Source organism: Hemiscyllium ocellatum, chromosome 9, assembly GCF_020745735.1.
Source record: "Hemiscyllium ocellatum isolate sHemOce1 chromosome 9, sHemOce1.pat.X.cur, whole genome shotgun sequence".
In the NCBI taxonomy this organism is placed as follows: Eukaryota; Metazoa; Chordata; class Chondrichthyes; order Orectolobiformes; family Hemiscylliidae; genus Hemiscyllium; species Hemiscyllium ocellatum.
Window position 1 is genome coordinate 91,015,659 of NC_083409.1, and position 21,674 is coordinate 91,037,332.

General features: G+C 39.7%; 1 protein-coding gene across 2 annotated transcripts in view; it reads right to left on the reverse strand.

The window, feature by feature from the left end:
- Positions 1 to 21,674, reverse strand: part of agla (amylo-alpha-1, 6-glucosidase, 4-alpha-glucanotransferase a) — a 97,870-nt gene that overhangs the window by 45,499 nt on the left and 30,697 nt on the right. For both annotated transcript variants that reach the window (XM_060830569.1, XM_060830570.1), the window contains exons 7-17: positions 19,556 to 19,667; positions 17,462 to 17,579; positions 14,182 to 14,284; positions 13,984 to 14,081; positions 11,396 to 11,535; positions 9,457 to 9,644; positions 6,789 to 6,912; positions 4,622 to 4,785; positions 1,985 to 2,086; positions 1,040 to 1,195; positions 741 to 891 (exon numbers count right to left, since the gene is read on the reverse strand). In XM_060830569.1, the coding sequence (XP_060686552.1) occupies positions 741 to 891; positions 1,040 to 1,195; positions 1,985 to 2,086; positions 4,622 to 4,785; positions 6,789 to 6,912; positions 9,457 to 9,644; positions 11,396 to 11,535; positions 13,984 to 14,081; positions 14,182 to 14,284; positions 17,462 to 17,579; positions 19,556 to 19,667 (1,456 nt within the window). The remainder of the gene's footprint in view (positions 1 to 740; positions 892 to 1,039; positions 1,196 to 1,984; positions 2,087 to 4,621; positions 4,786 to 6,788; positions 6,913 to 9,456; positions 9,645 to 11,395; positions 11,536 to 13,983; positions 14,082 to 14,181; positions 14,285 to 17,461; positions 17,580 to 19,555; positions 19,668 to 21,674) is intronic.

A 21,674-nucleotide genomic window follows, 5' to 3' on the forward strand; every position in this document is an offset into this window, starting at 1 on the left:
TCTGGTCGTCAGTTTGTTTTACAGAAAGGAAATCCTCCTCCAAGCAATTACTGATTGCCTTGAAAAGAGACAACTTGGTGTAATGAGGATGATGAAAATGGACTTTTTGTGTAAATCACTTTGTAATTAAATATAAAAATATTTTTGCTTAAAGAAAGGTGGGAGAATGTGCAAGATATTAACAGTGGTTAATTGTATTATACTGCAAGGTGTAGGCTATGAAAAATGTAAATGATGGTATTATGTTGAATTTAAGGAAATGGTTGTCAAGGATTTTATTATAACAAGATTAGATTTTATTCTAATATGTCCGATTTCTTATTGACTGCAGCAAATTAAATGGTAGTGTATGCTGGGTTTGAGTCCTCTGTATTATACCTTGATTATATTACTAATGTTCTTCAATGAAATAAACTGTTAAGCACAGCACAAGCACTAAGTGACAATGTAAGCAAGTGAAAAGGTGCTTTCTCCTTTACACTATTTATTGTATATTTATTGAACAATTTAATCATTTTTTTAATATAAACGTATGGAAAAGTACCATACTCGTTTAGTAAAAAATATTTTTTTTTCTAAAGACATGCAAGTCTTTGTTGCTTTTTGAAATAAACAAATTAGAAACTTGAATTAAGGTTTCCCAATCACCATGCTATCAAGTAGTTCATATAAATTTATTAAAGTTGGGCAACTATTAATCATTTCTGTATTAATTTATTTTTAAAAAGCAGAAATAATACCTGGGATGTACATTGGAGACAGGTCAGTCTTATAGTAAGATGTATCTGGATTTCTAAATGCAGTACGTGACACAGCCACTACTGAGTTGTGGTTACTTGGGCAATGTCGTGTAACTGCCACTGTGTCTTCATCCAACTGATCCACATACACCTAAAATGTACATCAACTATATTTAAATACAAAGTATCTCAAATTCTGTGCAACAATTTTCCAATTCAAACAAAAAGGCTATTATGAATAAATCAGATGCATAATCCTGTGTATAAATTTAAAGAACAGAAAATTACATTTTCCACACCTGATAGAAGGAATTAGCTCCAAGTTCACGGTGAAGTTTGTTAATTGCGAACTTTCCTGCAATGATTCCACTCTGCTGATTTACTTCCCCTAGATATTCTGGACGTGCATTAGGATTATATGTGGGGTATAGCCTCTCCTCTGAAACTACAGATATCTATTAACACCAGAAGCAGAGAAAATAAAGAGTTGAATATTAATTACTGAAAATGAAAAAAAAAACGCAGTATGTGCTTTAAATGTCAAATGGTACAATTAAAATTAAGGACAATAACAATCACATCGCAGGGAGGAAAAGAGGAGGGAAGACTGAAATTGCTAAGCTCGACAAACACCACAGCATATCTCACATTCATATGCTTTCTCAGTTTTTTAAAAAAAAACTGAAAGTATTAGTCCAATGATATTTAACACATCATAATTAGCAGAGATTTGTGCTTCAACAAATTTCTGGATGAAACATCACTTCTGCTTATTGGCTTATTAAAGTTCATCCTGAAAAAGCAGGGGAAATACAGTAGTTTCTCAGATTTTAGAACAAATGTGTTATCTTACAGAGAATACAAATTGTAAGTACACGATCTGTTACTATTGCTTTAACTTTTAAAACTGATATTAAAAATATATTATAAGTTTTTATGATCTAAATTCATGTTTCAGCTTATAATGGAAAATATTCATTGACAATGAATGACTAAACTAATCATGCATCACAAAAATTTATGTCTGCCTTTCTCGGATTTCAATACCTGTCACTGGTAAATTATATAAAAAAAGAATGTCCTTGCTTATTTCCCACTATGGTATTAACTTTTATTGAAAATAATTGAAAGAAAAGTTTGCTTGCTATAATTTTCTATTAATCAGAAATCAATGTTCTGTAGAGACATTATAAAAGATGAAAATACTTAAAGTCTATTGTAAAAAATAAATCCTACAGACAAACCTGATGGGGTACCAGGTAATCGTAACCCATTGTGCTTCCTGAGGCACAGCATGCCATAGAAACAATAGTTGAACTGGGAAGAGGATCATAAACAGAACGATGCTGTAAAATAAAGACAATTATATATAATCAAAGTTAAGAGACATTTTGATCCAAGTAGAAATTCATAAATGTAGTTTGCATTTTAATTCTCATGTAAAATCACAGCGTACCATATCTTTGGTCGATTGAGTTTGTGCCACTAAAAATACACTTACCATCACTGGCTCCATCACCTTAAACATAGAGTGCTCATACCTTTTAAAGGTTAAGAGGTTACTCATCTTAACTACCCTGCCAGCAATATATTCCAGATCCCGATGACCCAAATTTGAGGAACTTTCACTTTAAAAACGTGCCCTTTGTTATAGATCATTCAAATAAGAGCAACAATTATTTTCTACTGACTCTGTCTACACCTCTCATAACCTTATATGCCTCAATCAGGTCCTCCCTCAAACTTTTCTGTTCCAAAGGAAACAACTTGAGCTACCCAGCCTCTCTTCACAGCTGAAATGTTCCATTCCAGACAATATTCTGGTGAATCTCCTTTGCATCCCTCTCAGATTCAATAAAAGCTCCCTGCTCTTATAATCTATGCCGTGACTGATAAAGGCAAGCACCCTGTATGCCTTAACTACCCTATCAACCTGTCCAGCCATCTTCAGAGATGTGGACAAGCACCCCAAGATTTCTCTGCTCCTCTGACCTTTCTAGTGTCCTGACATTCATTGAATATCCCCTCGTCTTGTTACTTTCAAAGTGCATACACCTCACATTTGAGATTAAATTCTAAATCTCCCATTGATCTGCCCAATCTGCCAATATCTTCCTGTAATGTAAGATCTTCCTCCTCACAAGCAACTGCCTGGCCAATCATTGTATCATCTGCACACTTACTTATCAGTGATAAGTAATCCCATATTTATGACTATCTCAAACAATAAGGGATCCCAGCAGTGATCCCTGTAGAATGCCAATGCACATCAGCCTCCAGTTGTACAAACAGCTTTATGTCAACACCATCTGTCTCCTGACACCAAGCCAATTTTAGACCCAACTTAGCAAGTTACCCTGGATCCCACTACTTTTACTTTATCAGTTTCCCATAAGGGACTTTTTCAAAGACCTTGCTGAAATCCATATAAACAACACCAACTACCTTATGCTCATCGAAACATTTGGTGACTCCATTGAAAAATGCAATTAAATTTGTTTAGCATGACCTCCACTTTGCAAAGCTATGCTAACTATCCCTGATCAAATCATTACTTTCGATGTGGAGATTAAGTCTCTTCTTCAGAATTTTCTCCAGTAGTTTCCCTACCGTTGATGATCTATTGTTCCCTGGTCTAGCTCTACCACTCTTCACGTAAAGTGGAACTACATTAGCTGTCCTCCAGTCCCTTGGCACTTCCCCAAAGGATCAGGGCTGTTTTTTCTCCCTTGTCTCCCACAGCAGCCTGGAAAACAATTCATCTATTCTTGGGGATATGTTCACCTTTAAACCCACCAAAGTTTTCAATATCTAATTTCTTATATCAATCCGATATAAGATTAGGCTCAAGAACTCCACGGTCCATCTTTTCCAACCCTCAATTTGCATCCACTTTCTCGAGAGTAACAGAAATGTGAAGTACTCCTTTAACATTCTACTAATGCCCTTCAGCTTCACACAGATTGTCCATGGTCCCTAATGGACTCCATCCTTTCCCTGATTATTCTATTCCCCTTGCTAAACTTGTAGAATATCTTGGGATTCTCCCTAACCTTGACCATGAGCATTTTTTTTCATGCTTTTTCTTTCCCTCCTAATTGCTTTCTTGCATTCCCCCCGTGCTTCCTATGTTCCTCTGGGGTCTCTGTTTTTCTCCCTTTATACCTATACATCTTGTCGGTTTTAAACCAATCCTTACCAGCATTGAAAAGGCATCTCTTGGTTCTAGCAACAACGTAACAAACTTCACATCAGAACAGGTAACCTCAACTTTTAACTCATCAATATTTAGTATATGTATACATGATTAAATGCTTGATTGTTTTTAAAACATGCTCGTTTTCGGGGAAGAAAAATTAAATAACTCACCTCATCTCAAAAGGACATAATTACTTGTAACCAAAACCCTGGTCAAACTACCGTGTTGATGCCTGCAGCCTAGGTGCCTTGGCTCATTTATAGGAAAGTAAAAGCACAACAATATTAACATTTACAAAATAAACTAGCTAAAGGATGTGGATGGAGGTTTGCTCGCTGAGCTGGAAGGTTCGTTTTCAGACGTTTCATCACCATGCTAGGTAACATCATCAGTGAGCCTCTGGCTGTAGCACTGGTGGCATGGCCCACTCTCTATTTGTGTGTTTATGTGTCAAACCTCGCTAAGACTAGCTAAAGAAAACAAAGGAGCTTTCCAGTACTACTTTCATAGTTACGTCCATGTGTTTCAAACATGAGTTTCCCTGAATAAGTTCACCATGCTAGCAAGACAAATTTTATTGGGCACAAAAATATTCAGCTCTCTATAATATAGGGATAAACAATTTATAATTGTAGTGTTGTTTGCTGATAAACATTAACAATAAATATTAATGATACTGTACCTCAATCAAGGACTCATTATCATGGGTAACATCCATAAACAAAGCATGAGCAATTTTGGGTATTAAAGGCTTCACAGATGGCTGAGCAAAAGATCCAACAGGTAGTCCTCCAAACCGGTAGACCAGTCTCCCCTCTTCGTGGCTGTCACCAGCACTCATTGCCTCTGTAGTACACCGTACCCAATTAAAAGTTGGACATTTCATATTGTACAGCATACAGTATTTAAAACATTTTGTTGAGACTTTTTTTTTCAATGGGCATTTCATCCTCTTTCCATTTAGTTCATTGCCTCTAAAATCTCAGAGTACACACTTACTGCAAATCAAAGTATAAAGTCACTGGGAGGAAACTGTAAAAATAGAATGTTCAGTTCAATAATTATTTTGCTGTCGGATTCTTACAGGAATTGACAGAGTAGATGCAGAAATGATGGTCCCTGTGATTTTGTTTTTGGGGATGGCACTTGGGTTGGGAAGGGAGAAGGTTGGTTTGAGAACGAGGGCATAAGGTCTCAGAGCAGTTGGCTCAGGACACAGATCAGGAATGATTTCTTTGCTCAGAGGGTGGTGAGGAATGATTTATTTGCTCAGAGGGTGGTCAATCTTTAAACCTCCATGCCCTGGCTGTGGAGGCTCAATCGCTAAGAAGATTTCAAGGTTGAGACTGACAGATATCTACCCCTTACGAACAGCAAGGGATACTGACAGTGCAGGAAAATGGTGTTTAAAGGAGAAGATTAACAACGTTCCCATTGGATGACACAGCAGGCTCAAGAGATTGAGTGAGATGTTCATACTCTGCTTTCTTAGGCTCTTAGGCCTAAAAAGGTCCAAGTCATGAATATGATGGAATACTCCTCACCTGCCTGGATGACTTCAGTTCTAACAACACTCAAGAAGGATGACACATCCAGACTGAAAAACCAGTCCATCTGATTGGCACTTCAACCGCTACCTTCATCATTCAACTCCTTTACCACGAACACAGTGGTAGTGGTGTGTATCAACTCGTACTCCAGAATTCAACCAGACACTTCCAAACGGGTGACCCCTCTGAACCAGAAGGATAAGGCCAAAAAATGGATGGGACCTCCCTGCCCTCCATATCACAAATAAACTATGTCAACAGTCACTTCAATGTCCATCAAAATTCTGGGAATTCCTTCCAAACAGCATTTTGGATGTACTTAAGCTTTTCAGTCTGTTAGAGGATGTGTGAATGGTGGCAGAGGTAAGTGGGTAGGTTAGCAAGCAGACTGGTGAGATGGGTATTCTTGTACACACAGCAATTAGTTTAGGATTCTTCCATCCAGTATTTCCTGGAAATGATCCAGGTCTGTCAGAATTGTCTGAAATCTCAAGCTCTTAGTTGAAAATTCTTTCAGATGGTCCACTGTGGCGGGGAATTGTATATTGGAAATTTGAAGTTGTCCAGCAATTTCTATAGAGTCCAGAAATTCTGGAGTCCAGAAATGCGTCTTGGACTGCACATCTGGTCACCAACCATCAAAGACTGGAAAATCTGGCCCAAGATTCCAAGTGCAATGCATCTGATTTTCTTTATTTTGGTATCATTAACTATCAATAAAGAGTCAAGCAGTATTGTTTAAATTATGTCTGCAAAACAGACTAGTCAGTTGCTTTGTCTCATTGCACCAACTTTACACCTTTCTTCCCTCTCACCTCACCCACTCAAATTTACTAAATCACAATTAAAATGTTTTCAGAGGGGACACTTTGTTTTTGCAACTGCAGAAATTTGTAGGTATAAAGATTTCCCGTTAACGTAATATTTATGGTGCATGTAATAAGGCTACTATAATGTTCTGCTATAACGTGGTAGTTCTAATCCCATGTTATAAGAAAATCGCATAATAGCAGCACTATTTAAACTGATGAGAATGGAACTGCATTACAACCAATGCACATTTTAAAACCTGTGCTTTAGAAACACAGTGTCCCCAATTCATTAATCACATTATAGAAAATTTGCATTAACAAAACACGCGTTATAGCAGAATGACCTGTATTTCCATATGATTTGCTGACTGGGCTTTGTTATCAGTTTGCGATTTCTGTAATGCATTAATCACAAAACTCAATGCTTATAAAGATAACAATCCATCACTCTATCAGTACACTATCTTCATAAAACTATCACACTTACCTCGAATTAAGGAACTTATGCCCAGTTTGGTCACAAAGACATTATCCATCTCCTCACTTCCAGTGAACAGTTCTGCTACTACATACAGATTTGGCCGTATTCTTCTGGCAGTGTCCAGCATGTACTGCAGACAAGAAAGCAACAGCCATGGAGATTACATTTATCTGAATAGAAGTAAGGTAAAATCAAAAACCTAGTTTGGGCAGAAAGAGAAGTCCATGATGAAAGTCATGCAGAAAAGTTAAACCATTTAACAAAATGGAGAATAAATTACTATGTTAGTGGATGTTGAAGTGAGAAAGGTGTTAAAAGGAGAACAATATCAAATAAACATCATGATTATAAAAGTATTAATAGTACACCAAAAATAACATGATGGGAATAGATAAAAATATAATTTTAGCTACATGCTCTTTCAAAGTCATTATATATTTTCTGAAGTCAGGTCGAGACCAGTTCCCACAAACTGGACAGCTTGAAGGAATTGGATTGCATAATTCAGCTCTAATTCCATGGGTATTCAACAGTACCTGGCATTAGTGGACAGAATATTGACTTCCTTTTATGCTCAAACTCCGTAGCAGCTCCATTGGTGAATCCACCATTTTAAATTTAAATCTTGGAATCATACAGTATTTGGCCCATGAGTTTTTTTTCCCCAAGAGTCATTCGGAATTCCCATTCATTCCTATTGCCCTGAAAAAGAAAGCCCTCTAGTTTTGGACCTCCCCATACCGGGAAAAAGACTTTCTCTATTTACTCTATCAATTTTTCTTATGATTTTATAAACCTTTATAAAGGTCACCCCTCAGCGTTTGACACTCCAGGGAAAAGAGCCGCAGCCTATTCAGCCTCTCCCTGTAACTCAAAACCTCCAATCCTGGCAACATGCTTGTAAATCTTTTGTGAACCCTTTCAAGTTTCACAACATCCTTCCTGTAGCAGGGAGACCAGAATTGCATACAGTATTCCAACAGTGATCTAACCAATGTCCTGTCCAGCTGCAACATGACCTCCCAACTCCTATACTCAATGCACTGACCAATAACACAAGCATACCAAACACCTTCTTCACTATCCTGTCTACCTGTGACTCCACTTTCAAGGAGCTATGAACCCGCACTCCAAGGCCTCTTTGTTGAGCAATACTACTCAGCACCTTACCATTAAGATGTGAGTCCTGCCTTGATTTGCCTTTCCAAAATGCAGCTCTTCACATTTATTAAATCAAAACTCCATCTACCACTCCTCAGCACATTGTCTGTCTGATCAAGATCCCATTGTACTCTGAGGTATCCTTCTTCTCTGTCCACTCCACTTCCAATTTTAGTGTCATCTTAAAACTTATTAACCATACCTCCAATGTTCACATACAAATCATTTAGATAAATAACAAAATGTAGAGGACCCAGCACTGATCGTTGTGGCACACCACTAGTCACAGGCCTCCAGTCTGAAAAGAAACCCTTCACCACCACCTTCAAGCCAGCTCTGTATCCAAATGGCTACTTCTCCCTGTATTCCATGACATCTAACCTTGTTAATCAATCTACCATGAGGGGATTATGTAATTTCTTGCCAACATTGCTAGCAGTTTACTTTTTCTACCTCTAAATCACAATTTGGGCTCTGCAAAATTAAATTCCTAAAGTAAGTCTTTTGACATCAATCTCGTATCAGCTGTACAGAAACTTTAAAGAGGAGGCAGGTTATTTTTTTCCCCACACCATTTGTAAATAAATAGAATGTAATACATTGACTATCTACCTGAGCAATCAGGCAAGAACATATTGTAACAGCAAATGTACAACAGAAATCATTCAAGTACCACAGAATCTGATCATGTTACATTGTTAATTACAGGAAAAACAACATACGTTTAAGGCAGAATATCCAAACTATAACAGCATCTACAATTTCCTAACTTTGATATTTAACTTTTGACATTAGGAAGACTTAAGTCTCTTGCGCATTTATTTGCCTTATTTTGTAAACCCAATAGCTACAGTTGGGGTTGTGTTTTGATGCTTTTGTCTTGTTTTCGCTAAGCCTTCAGTTATAGCTCCACAGCCTAGTAGTTTTAGGAACTTCAGGTAAGAATTAATGCAAACACTGCATTTAATTTTACTTAAGATTCCCAAGAGTTGATATAAAGCAATTATTGTACTACCAACCTGGATACTCCATGCAGCTGAAAACAACAAAAACTTGGACGTCCCTAACTTCAAAAAAAAGTCATACACTGAACCAATTGGCTGGTAATGCACAATTTAAGTGAACTGGATGCATTACTGAAGCCAAACCAGCATTAGCTGCTTGTGGGATAAATACATAATACGATTTGATTACAAACTTCAGGCACTTTTTAATCTGAGAAGTAAATCTGCAGAATTAAATGAGGTTGCCGATACAATAAAAAAGGAAAATGAAAAAAAAACAAATTACAAGAGCCCTTTCTAAAGCAACCATGTGGAATGAGCCAGTTAGCAGCTGGAAGGCCACCTACAGAAACACTGATATAGAGGGCAGAGGCACTGCATGTGCTTAAATACAACTGAAAATATCAACTTCTCCAAAATTAAAAGCCTAAAACCTTTTCATAATATCTATTATGCATGTTTAAAGAGTTACCAAAATACCTAACAGAGATAAAAAACTTAATCTGTACCTCAGCGACACGAATAGGTGTTGAATGACAGTTGTCTAAGCGCACCCCATAGAAGATTTTGGCTGTAATTTCTGTATACTTCTGCATGTGTGCCCAAAGATAAGGGCAGTCTTCTGGTTTTTTTCCATATCGAAGTTTAACACTATCACCCCAGCAAATCAATTCTCTTCTCAGGTAAACATTCGAACCTACAATAAAAATAAAATATAACTTTTAAAAATGTATACAGAATTTTTGACAATGGCGCAAAAATTACTGCAGTTCAAGGCTTGGAAAATAAAATACACTTGTTTATGATCATGAAACAGGAAAAGACCATCAGGATAAAAACACACATTCCTTCATGGAATCATAGAATTGTTATATCTCAGAAAAAAGCCATTTGGTCTGCTATGCTTGTGCTGTTGAAGAAATTTGGGTAGTGTCACTACCCACTCCTAGAAATGTGTAATTATTTTCATTTCAGGTAACTATCCAACTCTCTTTTTCAAATACGCATAAGGACCTACGACATTGTTCAGGCAATCCCATCCTCATCCGAGATGCTAACTACTCATCGGTTAAAGGTTTGCCTCATGTCATATGGATTCTTTTCTCAATCGCTTAGTAGCTGTCTTCTGGTTCTTGTCCTTTTGCCAACGGGAACAGCTTATACCCATCTATTCTGTCAGGGCTCCTCACCATTTTAAATAACTCGATCAAATCTCCTTGCAACCTTTTTCTCCACAAGGAGAACAACCACAGCTTTTCCAATCCTTTCATATAGTTGAAGTTCCTCACCTCTGGATCAGTTGCAGGAAATCTTTTTTGCACCCTTTCTAAAGGTTTCGCATTTTTCCTAAATTGCGATGCCCTGAACTGGACACATTAGTTAAGTTTCGCCAAATCAGCATGAGCTGCTTATGGGACAAATACGTAATGCTATCTGATTACAAACCACTTTTTATCTGAAAAGTAAATCTGCAGGATTTAATAAGGTTGCCTGTACAATAAAAAAAAGTTTAAAAAAAGACATTTGCAAGAGCCCTTTCTAAAGCAATCATGTGAAACATTGCTTCATGAAATTGAATAACTAGGTTTTCACCCCATTCAACCTAAGCAATCAGCTTTGGCCAAGTGACAGTAGGTCCAAAGATAAACCTTTAAAATTAGATTAACCAATTTCAAATAAAATTACTGTTTGAATTCAAATTAAATTCCAATCATTTATGAAAGCAAAATTGAAAGATTTGAAAATATTTTGATTGTCCATAAATAATAATTTCCAAAAACAGAAGTGCCATCATCCTGAACAGCTCAGATCTTCAGTATCTTACTCAATTTCAATGGCAATTAAATTATTATTGCGTGTGAAATTCAAGAAGAAAGCATTGTGATAGCAAATAGAGACACAAAATCATTACTGCAGATGTAGGCCATTTAATCCCGCAGGTCCAAACAGGCTCCCCTGCCAGAGTCACTCTGCTAACCCCACCTCGACTGCCTGCTGGTTGACAACTGGCGACATGGCTACTGGTTGTACATTTAAAGTCTGATTTCTCGCACATGCTCTTCAAAGTGACATAACAGTAATGAACGCAGAAGTTTGGGAGTGAGTTATTAATTAGAGAATTTTCTTATAAAAAGATGCATCGTTGGTCAGCAATTTGGGTTTAACAATGAAGCATGGGTTTAAACTGGCAAAGGCAAATTTAGAACCTATGCTCTGAAGATCTTCATATGGAATGAAGAATGGTTTTGTGAGTTCCTCACTGAAGAAAGATTAATATAATTCACTGAAGAAAGCAACATTTTGGAACTATTGATATGCCATTTCTCTTAACCTTTTATTCATCTTTACCTTGCTTTCAAATTTCTTATTTTTAAATTACTATTTCTACATTTGCTTTCCCTTTTGTTTCACTATTATGAAAATATTGTCTAAACAAAAGTAATTCACCTGGCTCAGCAAAGTTCCTTAGAGGGTCATCACCCATCACCCAGCCATTATGGGCCATAAAGTACACTGCCTTTTCTGGTTGATACATCATTGGCTCCTCCTGTGCCAAAGACATCTCTTCAAAGTCGTAAGTGAAGTATCTGTGCACAAACCATAGAATTGTTACAAAATTAGCAGATCTCACTCAAGACAAAAAGTACTCAGACCAAGTACTTATGAAAGCAAGCATTGCTTGTAGGATTTAATACACAGCAATGTTATTACTTTTGATACCAATTACTTTCCAAGATGCAATTTCAACTTCACCAACTTCTGTTACAAACAAAGCATACAGTGTGCATAATTAATAATTAGCCAGATTACAACTGCATTCTATTTTTGTTAATAAATTTCAGAAGCAGCTGTACATGCTCGGATGAGGGACTATCTTCTGCAGATCTCCCCTTTTGGAACATGAGCGAAAACTATATAAAATGTTTTTGTGTGAAACCTTTACACATTTCAAAGCCAGGTTGCAGAATTACAAGGCCAATGTTTAGCTCCCAGTGTCAAGCCTCTTTGAAGAAAGAATTCAGGCAACTCACTGACAGGATTCAATATGCCAGTACTAATGCCCTTTCAAGTTGAAGCATCATTTAGACCAGGAATAGGAGTCCTTATGGTACAACAGGTTTGCCCAGACTCTCTGACCTAGAAGCTCCTGTTTTAAACCAATCTCCAGAACTTGTAATGGATGGTCATTCACAATAATTTCAAACAGTTTAAGTATCAACTTGTAAATACTTCCAATATATGCCATGTGAAGGCTGCCGTTAGCTACATGATACAAAAAAAAACTGAATACCCTATCATGGTTATTCACAGCTTGGAACTACACCATGGTTCTAAAATTGTTTGGTCCAAAGTGACGCAAGACTGGAGGACTGGACGGCTTGTCTTATGTAGAGAGGTTGACTAAGTTTGGACTTTTCTCTCTGGAGAGGAGGAGGAGGAAGAGAGGTGACCTGATCAAGGTATACAAGGTAATGAGAGGCATGGATAGAGTCAATAGCCAGAGATTTGCCCCAGGGCAGGACTGACTGGCACAAGAGGTCATGGTTTTAAGATATTAGGAGGAAGGTATGGAGGAGACGTCAGAGATAGGGTCTTTACACAGAGTTGTGCATGGATCGAATGCGTTTCCAATGATGGTGGCGGAAGCAGAGTCATTAGGGACATTTAAATGACTGCTGGATGTGCACACGGACAGCAACAAATTGAGGGGTGCTTAGGTTAGGTTCCTAAATTTACATTAGGATTAATCCTGGCACATTGCGGGCCGAAAGGCATGTTCTGTGCTGTACTTTTCTATGTTCTAAGATTCCTTGAGGAGCTGCCAGCTCAATTGACTAGACAGCTAGTGTGGATTAGATTGATGCCAACAACATTGGGTTTGATCTCTGTTAGAACTGGGATGGATTTGGAACCTGGCTCTGCATTCTAGCACTGATATTGTGGGTCAGAGGAAAATGTTGATCCATTTATTTGAAAAGTAAATATTAGGATGCAGTCTGACAAATATCATAGGAACAGCCTAAACACTTGCACTGCAAAAAGGTCCTAGTTTACTGCTCCACTTTATCAGGCTAAGATTGTGGATTTGCAACTTAACAAGTTGTCAAGAGGACAGCGTAAAATATTGTGCAAGTACTCTAACTCGGTGGCTCCTGCTGCTCTCCAAAATTGCAGTGCCTGATACTTGCCAATATATTATGATACTCTACAAGTTAGAAAAAGCAATGATAAACATGAACATTCCCAAAATTCTTGAAGTATTTCAAAATCAAAAAGTAGCATCAAACATGGTGCAGCCATCCTGGGAAAGAGCAGTTAAGATTTGTGTGGTTTTTGAAAGAAAACTCCATCATGAGATTTGCACATTGCTGGAAAAGCCAGCATAGTTTCCCCATTCCCAATTACCCTCGAATAGGGTGGGTTGCTAAACATTTCCGAAGCCAATCATGAGTCAACTACGTTACTGTAGATCTGTCGGCAGATGTAGGCCAGACTAGGAAACAATGCTAGGTTGCTTTATACAAGGAACTTCAATGAGCTTGATGGGCCTTTTAAAACAATCAATGTTACTATCATGGTAACTATTATGGCAACTAACTTTATATTCAATACTAGTCAACATCTCCCACAAAATAATGGGTAACAGTCGTGTGCTGGATGTGGCATAAAGTACAACTCACTGGCAGAGATCACTAACTTTAACTTGCTTAAAGACATCTAGCAGCGCTCAATTAAATTCACACAGAGCATGAACAATGCAGCCACATGTTTCATGAGTGGATGACAAGAGTAACTCCAGATTACAATTGTGCACTTGAGACCCAGACCATGAAACTTATCACATTACTTATCATATCAGCATTCTCGTTAAAGTCTGTTGAGAGAGGTCCCTCATTTCTCCACGCAGCATCTCAGGAAACCATGGAATGGACAGTCAAATTATGGATTACCAGTTTATCTTGGCATACAAAAGTTGCTCTTCAAGGAAACTGACATACTAAGTATGCTTAGGTTTAGTGGGGTTTTCACTGTACCTTGTCACTAGAGGATTTTTTAATGTTACAGGTCCAAGTTTAGGGCCATAGTCTGCCAGGCGTTCATAACTTACAGTCCCCAAAATGCAGTTCACAGCCTGAAAGCACATGACATTGCATTAAATTTCTTGACAGTAATAAAGTCAGCTGATTTAAAAATTCACTCAGTGACAGGAGTAAAACTGAAATAAAACCTGCCTGCTCCTGATGCCAATGTATTTCCTGATAACGTTCCAGGTTTAACTCTTCCAGTTTTTGACGGACCCAGTTACAGCATTCTTCTATTTCTTTAGGACTGTTACTATGAAAAGAAAATACAAAAGAAAACGTGAACAATTCATGGCTCACAGTAAGCAACTTGGTAATCAGTGAATTTGTCATTCCATAGCATCTTTTATGACAGCCAATGAAGTATTTTGAAATATAGTCACTGTTACAAGGTAGGGAACAGCAGGATCCTCCAAATAGCAGTAAGGCAATAATACCTAAAAGAGCCAAAGAATTTCTTTTTTGACATTCTGGCCAGGACAACAAAAATAAATTACTTGACTCTTTTTCACTTATTGTGTACAATTTTTCCTGGTTCAGAAGAGAGGGCAAATGGATGTCTTGGATCCCAGCATATTTGCATCCTTTATCTTTAAACATTCCATTTTTTTTAATTATCCAACATTTCTTACGGGTGCCATGATTTTCAACACCTTACAGTACGACAATTCAGGCTTCAAACAATTCTTCATTACGGGCATCCATAAACATGGTCAACGGCTGCTGGAACATTTTAAAAGACAAATCGCCTATTTTCACAACAGAGGGGAATAAGGCAGTTATTGTGGTTGTGGTGGGAGGGTTATGAAATATTGGGTGAAATCAGCAAGTTAGAGTGTTAGTATGAAAGGGTTTAACATTTTGAAAGTCAGTACACGTGTAAGGCTAAATGAAATACATCTGAAACTGTTAAGATTCTGATCATCATTTTAACCCTCTCTACCCAAAGGTACAGTGGAGGTCTGTTAGCTGTATCATTATTTGAGAGATAGTAAGAGGCAGCATGGGTAATTACAGGCCAGTCTAACTTTGGTGAAAAACTAATTTAAAAAATAACTTTCACTACAGTTAAAATATTAACTTACTGGATTTTATGAGACTAATATTGTAAGAGTAAAAGTTCACATAAATCATTGACTTCTAATTTATTTCTAGCTGCCAGACCTTCAGCAGTATATCCTTTACAGGAGCTGAAAATGTGTTGCTGGTTAAAGCACAGCAGGTTAGGCAGCATCCAAGGAACAGGAAATTCGACATTTCGGGCCAGAGCCCTTCGTCAGGAATGAGGAGAGTGTGCCAGGCAGGCTGAAATAAAAGGTAGGGAGGAGGGACTTGGGGGAGGGGCGATGGAGATGTGATAGGTGGAAGGAGGTCAAGGTGAGGGTGATAGGCCAGAGTGGGGTGGGGGCGGAGAGATCAGGAAGAAGATTGCAGGTTAGGAGGGCGGTGCTGAGTTGAGGGAACCGACTGAGACAAGGAGGGGGGAGGGGAAATGAGGAAACTGGAGAAATCTGAGTTCATCCCTTGTGGTTGGAGGGTTCCCAGGCGGAAGACGAGGCGCTCTTCCTCCAGCCGCCGTGTTGTTATGTTCTGCCGATGGAGGAGTCCAAGGACCTGCATGTCCTCGGTGGAGTGGGAGGGGGAGTTAAAGTGTTGAGCCACGGGGTGGTTGGGTTGGTTGGTCCGGGCGTCCCAGAGGTGTTCCCTGAAGCGTTCCGCAAGTAGGTGGCCCGTCTCCCCAATATAGAGGAGGCCACATCGGGTGCAGCGGATGCAACAGATGATGTGTGTGGAGGTGCAGGTGAATTTGTGGCGGATATGGAAGGATCCCTTGGGGCCTTGGAGAGAAGTAAGGGAGGAGGTGTGGGCGCAAGTTTTACATTTCCTGTGGTTGCAGGGGAAGGTGCCGGGAGTGGAGGTTGGGTTGGTGGGGGGTGTGGACCTGACGAGGGAGTCACGAAGGGAGTGGTCTTTGCGGAACGCTGATAGGGGAGGGGAGGGAAATATATCCCTGGTGGTGGGGTCCGTTTGGAGTTGGCGGAAATGACGGCGGATGATACGCTGTATACGGAGGTTGGTGGGGTGGTAGGTGAGAACCAGTGGGGTTCTGCCTTGGTGGCCGTTGGAGGAGCGGGATTCAAGGGCGGAGGAGCGGGAAGTGGAGGAGATGCGGTGGAGGGCATCGTCGATCACGTCTGGGGGGAATCTGCAGTCCTTGAAGAAGGAGGCCATCTGGGCTGTACGGTATTGGAACTGGTCCTCCTGGGAGCAGATGCGGCGGTCCCTCCTCCCTACCTTTTATCTTAGCCTGCCTGGCACACTCTCCTCATTCCTGATGAAGGGCTCTGGCCCGAAACGTCGAATTTCCTGTTCCTTGGATGCTGCCTAACCTGCTGTGCTTTAACCAGCAACACATTTTCAGCTCTGATCTCCAGCATCTGCAGACCTCACTTTTTACTATCCTTTACAGGAGTCAGGTATAACATTGGCGGGGTGCATGTGTGGACATCAGAAGCTGCTCTCAGATTTGCTGAGTAATGATGACAAATGCCATAAGCTTCATTGTTATTAAAAATGCAAGATATGGACAGTTTGGCAGCTCAGAAAAATGTGTGTTATTGAACAAAAATTAATCTCAACTGTATGTACTCAGATACATTGCAATGCACATACATTTATTTGTTGAAACAAATACCGAAAAGGCTCACCTTAAAAACCCTTTAAAATTATAAGCTGTAAAAATTAAAACCACACATGGGGACTCTTGTGGCACAATAGTAGCGTCCCTATCTTTGAGCCAGGAGTTCCAGGTTCAAATCCCATCTACTTGATTCGAAAATATCTTTACTACTGCACATGGAGTTGCACATAGGAGGTTCCACTTAATAAAGTGGTCATGGACTCCCAGCCTATCTATGTTTTCTGCAGCCTTGAGAAGTCTGTGTTCAATATATACTGTTGGCTTTGAGGGGAATGCTCTTCAAATTTTGTTTACAGTTCAGCACCATGTTCTTGATCTTTGGCTACCTGGCACAGGGGGCTGGTGGGCAAGCAAAGCATTGGGCTTCCTAGTAAGTGTGCTCCGGAGCCTGGCCAGGATGACCACAGACTGGTTCAGGCAGCAGATGGTTGAGGGGGTTTGTTTGGGCTGACTTCCTGCCCTCATTTATTGATGTGTCCATGCCTGGTGCGTTTGAGAAAGGACCTTTATGCCCATTAGAGACTTTCTGTGGCCGGTGGCTGCTATGTGGACTGCAGTGCATGACTGGCCTGAAATTGAAACCTTAATTTAAATTTTATGTTGACATTAATTGCTTTCGTTAATTTAAATTTAAACAGTTTAAAAAAAACTCTAAACTGCAGAATCAACAATCTACTTCTCCCTATTTATTGTCTATTTATATTGAAGTAAATTTTGTATAAAACTTACCCATGAGGCACAAACAGCTTCAGTAATGTGCTTATGTTAATAGCACACCCAAATCTCTTAAATTCAGGATCCTGAATAACCTTAAGAGGCTGCTTGGTGTCACATTTTTTCTTCTCACCTTAAATAGAAATAAAATAACTTCTACAATTGTTAGCCTTAGAAACACAAGGATTAAAAAAAAACTCAAACTTTTTAAAATGCAAATATTCTCAATACATCATGGTAAATAATTTTTGCGACATTCAAGATTCATGGGGGCAGCAGGCAAATTCTTCCCAGAACTTTATTCACTCATGGGGCAAGCCTGAGAAAATGCATCGCTGTGATCAGAAGGTAAGGAGGACTTGCTCCTCCAACTACAGGCTCACGCTACTCACCTTTGAACTTGTCCAGAGGAAATGTGGAAGAGAAACAACCTGTAATTTCTCCTCTTGAGCAGCTAGTTAAGTGTGTGCCAATAGTGAGAAGGTTGGCATGCAGACACTGTTGTTGAATAGCCTTCTTCTGCACCATTTATCTCTCCACTCCCCCCCCAACACCCCCCCCCCCCCCCCCCCCACACACACACACACACACACACACACACAGATATTTATCGCTCCACTCTACAGGCTTCCTGCCTCTATTCCTGATGAAGAGCTTTTGCCCAAAACATCGATTTTCCTGCTCCTTGGATGCTGCCTGGCCTGCTGTGCTTTTCCAGCACCACTCTGATCTAAACTCTCCTTCTGCACCATAAGTAATCTGAGGCAACCAAACATGGGAGGGGCCGAAATCCAGCAGCCAGCAGCTACCTATCCTACTGGGTCTTGGAGGAGTTCAGAGAGGGGGAGGGAGAGGGAGAGAGGGGCAGAGAGAGAAAGACAGAGAACATAGAACAATACAGCACAGAACAGGCCCTTCGGTCCACGATGTTGTGCCGAACATTTATCCTAGATTTAGCACCTATCCATGTACCTATCCAATTTCCACTTAAAGGTCACCAATGATTCTGACTCTGCCACTCCCACAGGCAGCGCATTCCATGTCCCCACCAGATAGAGGCAGAGGGAGGCAGAAAGAGGTGGGGGAATAGAGGCAGAAAGAGACACAGAGATGGAGAGGCAAAGAGAGACATAGACAGAGAAAGAGAGAGACAGGCAGACAGGCCACTGGGGGCTGGGCAAAGGAGAGAGGAAAGCTGTCAGGGAAATGTGAGAGACATTGCCAACAGGCTAAGCAAGGTGCTGCAAGGAAAATAAAGTTTCAAAATTGTCAAAGAAATGCTCATCTACATAGGAGTAGTGAAATCAATGAGCTCAGGAATGCCTGCAAACAAATATGGTGTCCCATAATTAAAGCTGTTTATATAGAGCAGTTACTTTATGGAGAAATATGTAGTGAATGCTATTATAATGAACACTGAATTAATACAATTAATTTACAAGATACAGTAAAAATATTTGGTTAAAATATCCGAGCTTTGTGCATGCAATGAAAATATACCAATTCATCTCACCAAGCTGAATCATGTTTGTGAGATACAGCTATTTTGCACAAAAGAAATCGTTGCTAACTTTTGCCTTTTGTCTTGTGCCATTTTAAAATCCCACGGTATTTAAGGAATTTAAGCCTCCCTTGTATATTGTGGCTTTAAGTTGGTGGAAATTTGATAACTGAAGATATTGACATATTCTTCAAATTCTACTGCCACGTGTAGTGATTATAACAAGGGCAGCCAGCTGGACATCATAGAATACACATTCCTTGATTGGGACTGTTAATCCAGTCTAATCAGGGAGCCCTGGCTGTCAGATTAGAACAGGCATATCAGTTATACTGTTCACTGAGAGTGGGCTATGAGGGAGCTGGATCAGTGTCAAGGACTCTCCACGTTTAGGATAAGGATGACAGAATACCAGCTTCAGTGGAATTAGTTCACCATGCAAGTCCAAATATTCTATCCCTCGATAGTTACAAAGGTCATGTGACTGAATTATCTAATAATTGTGTTAGTGACAATGAAAACCAGTAATAAGGCATCTGAAAATCAAGACTCCCAAACAATCTCAAAAGCAATTCAAAATGAAAAATTGTGTGCCAAAATTAGTGTACCATATTGTAGTGCATCCTGGAAGTCAGACACAAGTTTGTCTACATTAACTTGATAGAATTCCCAAAGCCGTAGTTTAGGAAAGATGTCCTCCCACATGATTGTGCGAAGATTCTGTCAAAAGAATAAAACATAGTTACCTTCCATCACAGATTTACTTGTCTCTGTGAACTTTTAATCCAACTTGTCCTTGCTAGCATCTGTGTACTGCATGAACCTCCTGTCATTTCTTTAAGGCCCAACCTATCACAAATATGCTGCTGTTCTCTCTTGGCTCACAAATGTATGTTGCCTCACCTTAAATGCATCAATGTCATTTACCAAAATTACTCTGCTGCAAGGCATTGTGGGGGGAGAACTAGCCAGTGGCTGGGGTACACATAGGTACGAATGACATAGGTAGGAAGAGGGATGAGGTCCTGAAGGCTGAATTTTGAGAGTTAACAGCCAGATTGAAATCCAGGACCTCAAAGGTAGTAATCTCTGGATTACTATCCGTGCCACGTGCTTATGAGGGTGCAGGATAAGATAAGGGTGCAGGGCATTATGGGTAATGTAGTAGCACGATTAGAAAATTGTTTAAGTAACTGAAAGCAAAGAGTAGACATAAATGGGTGTTTTTCTAGTTGGCAGTGGCTGGCGGTGTGCCTCAAGGATCAGTGTTGGGGGCTGCAATGAATTACAATTTACATAGATGTTTTCGAATTAGGGACCAAGTGTAGTGTGTCAAAGTTTGCAGATGACATTAAAGTGAGTGATAGAGCAAAGTATGCAGAGGACACAAAGTCTGCATAGGTTAAATGAGTTGGCAAGGTTCTGACAGATGAAGTACAATGTTGGTACATTTGAGGTCATCCATTTCGCTTGGAATAACAGCAAAGTAGATTCTTTGCCAGCGTTGGTGGTGCAGTCATTAAGGACACTTAAGTGACTGCTGGACAGGCACATGGAGAGCAGCGAGTTATTATATTTTACATTAGGATTAAATCTTGGCACAACATCGTGGGCCAAAGGGCCTGTTCTGTGCTGTACTTTTCTATTATTTAAATGGTGAAAAATTGCAACATGCTGCTGTATAGAGGGACCTTGGTGTCCCTGTGCATGAACTACAAAAAGTTGGTTTGCAGGAGCATCAGATAATTAAGGCGGCAAGTGGAATATTGTCCTTCATTGCTAGAGGAATGGAGTTTAAAAATAGGGAGGTTATGCTGCAGCTGTGTCGGGATTTGATGAAGTCACACCAGGAGTACTGTGTGCAATTTTAATCTCATTACTTGGGAAAGGATGTAATAACACTGGAAAGAGTGCAGAGGAGATTCACTCGGTTGATACCGGAATTGATAGGGTTGGCTTATGAAGATAGATGGAGTAGGCTGGGACTGTACTCATTGGAATTTAGGAGAATGCGGGGGGATCTTATAGAAACATATAAAATTATGATGGGGAATAGATAAAGTAGACGCAGGGAGGTTGTTCCTAGCGGGTGAAACTAGAACTTAGAGCTTAGATCAAAGTGGTGCTGGAAAAGCACAGCAGGTTCAACCTGGATAAATGCGAAGTGATGCATTTTGGAAGGTCGAACTTGAAAGTTGAGTACAGGATTAAAGACAGGATTCTTGGCAGTGTGGAGGAACAGAGGGATCTGGGTGTGCAGGTACATAGATCCCTTAAAATTGCCACCCAGGTGGAGAGGGTGTTTAAGAAAGCATATAGTGTTTTGGCTTTCATTAACAGGGGGATTGAGTTTAAGAGCTGTGAGATCTTGTTGCAGCTCTATAAAACTTTGGTTAGACCGCACTTGGAATACTGTGTCCAGTTCTGGTCGCCCTATTATAGGAAAGATGTGGATGCTTTGGAGAGGGTTCAGAGGAGGTTTACCAGGGTGCTACCTGGAATGGAGGGCTTATCTTACAAAAAGAGGATGACTGAGCTCGGACTTCTTTTCATTGGAAAAAACAAGGAAGAGAGGGGACCTAATTGAGGTGTACAAGATAATGAGAGGCATAGATAGAGCTGATAGCCAGAGACCTTTTCCCAGGGCAGAAATTGTTAACACAAGGGGTCATAGTTTTAAGCTGTTTGGTGAAAAGTATAGAGGGGATGTCAGAGGCGGGTTCTTTA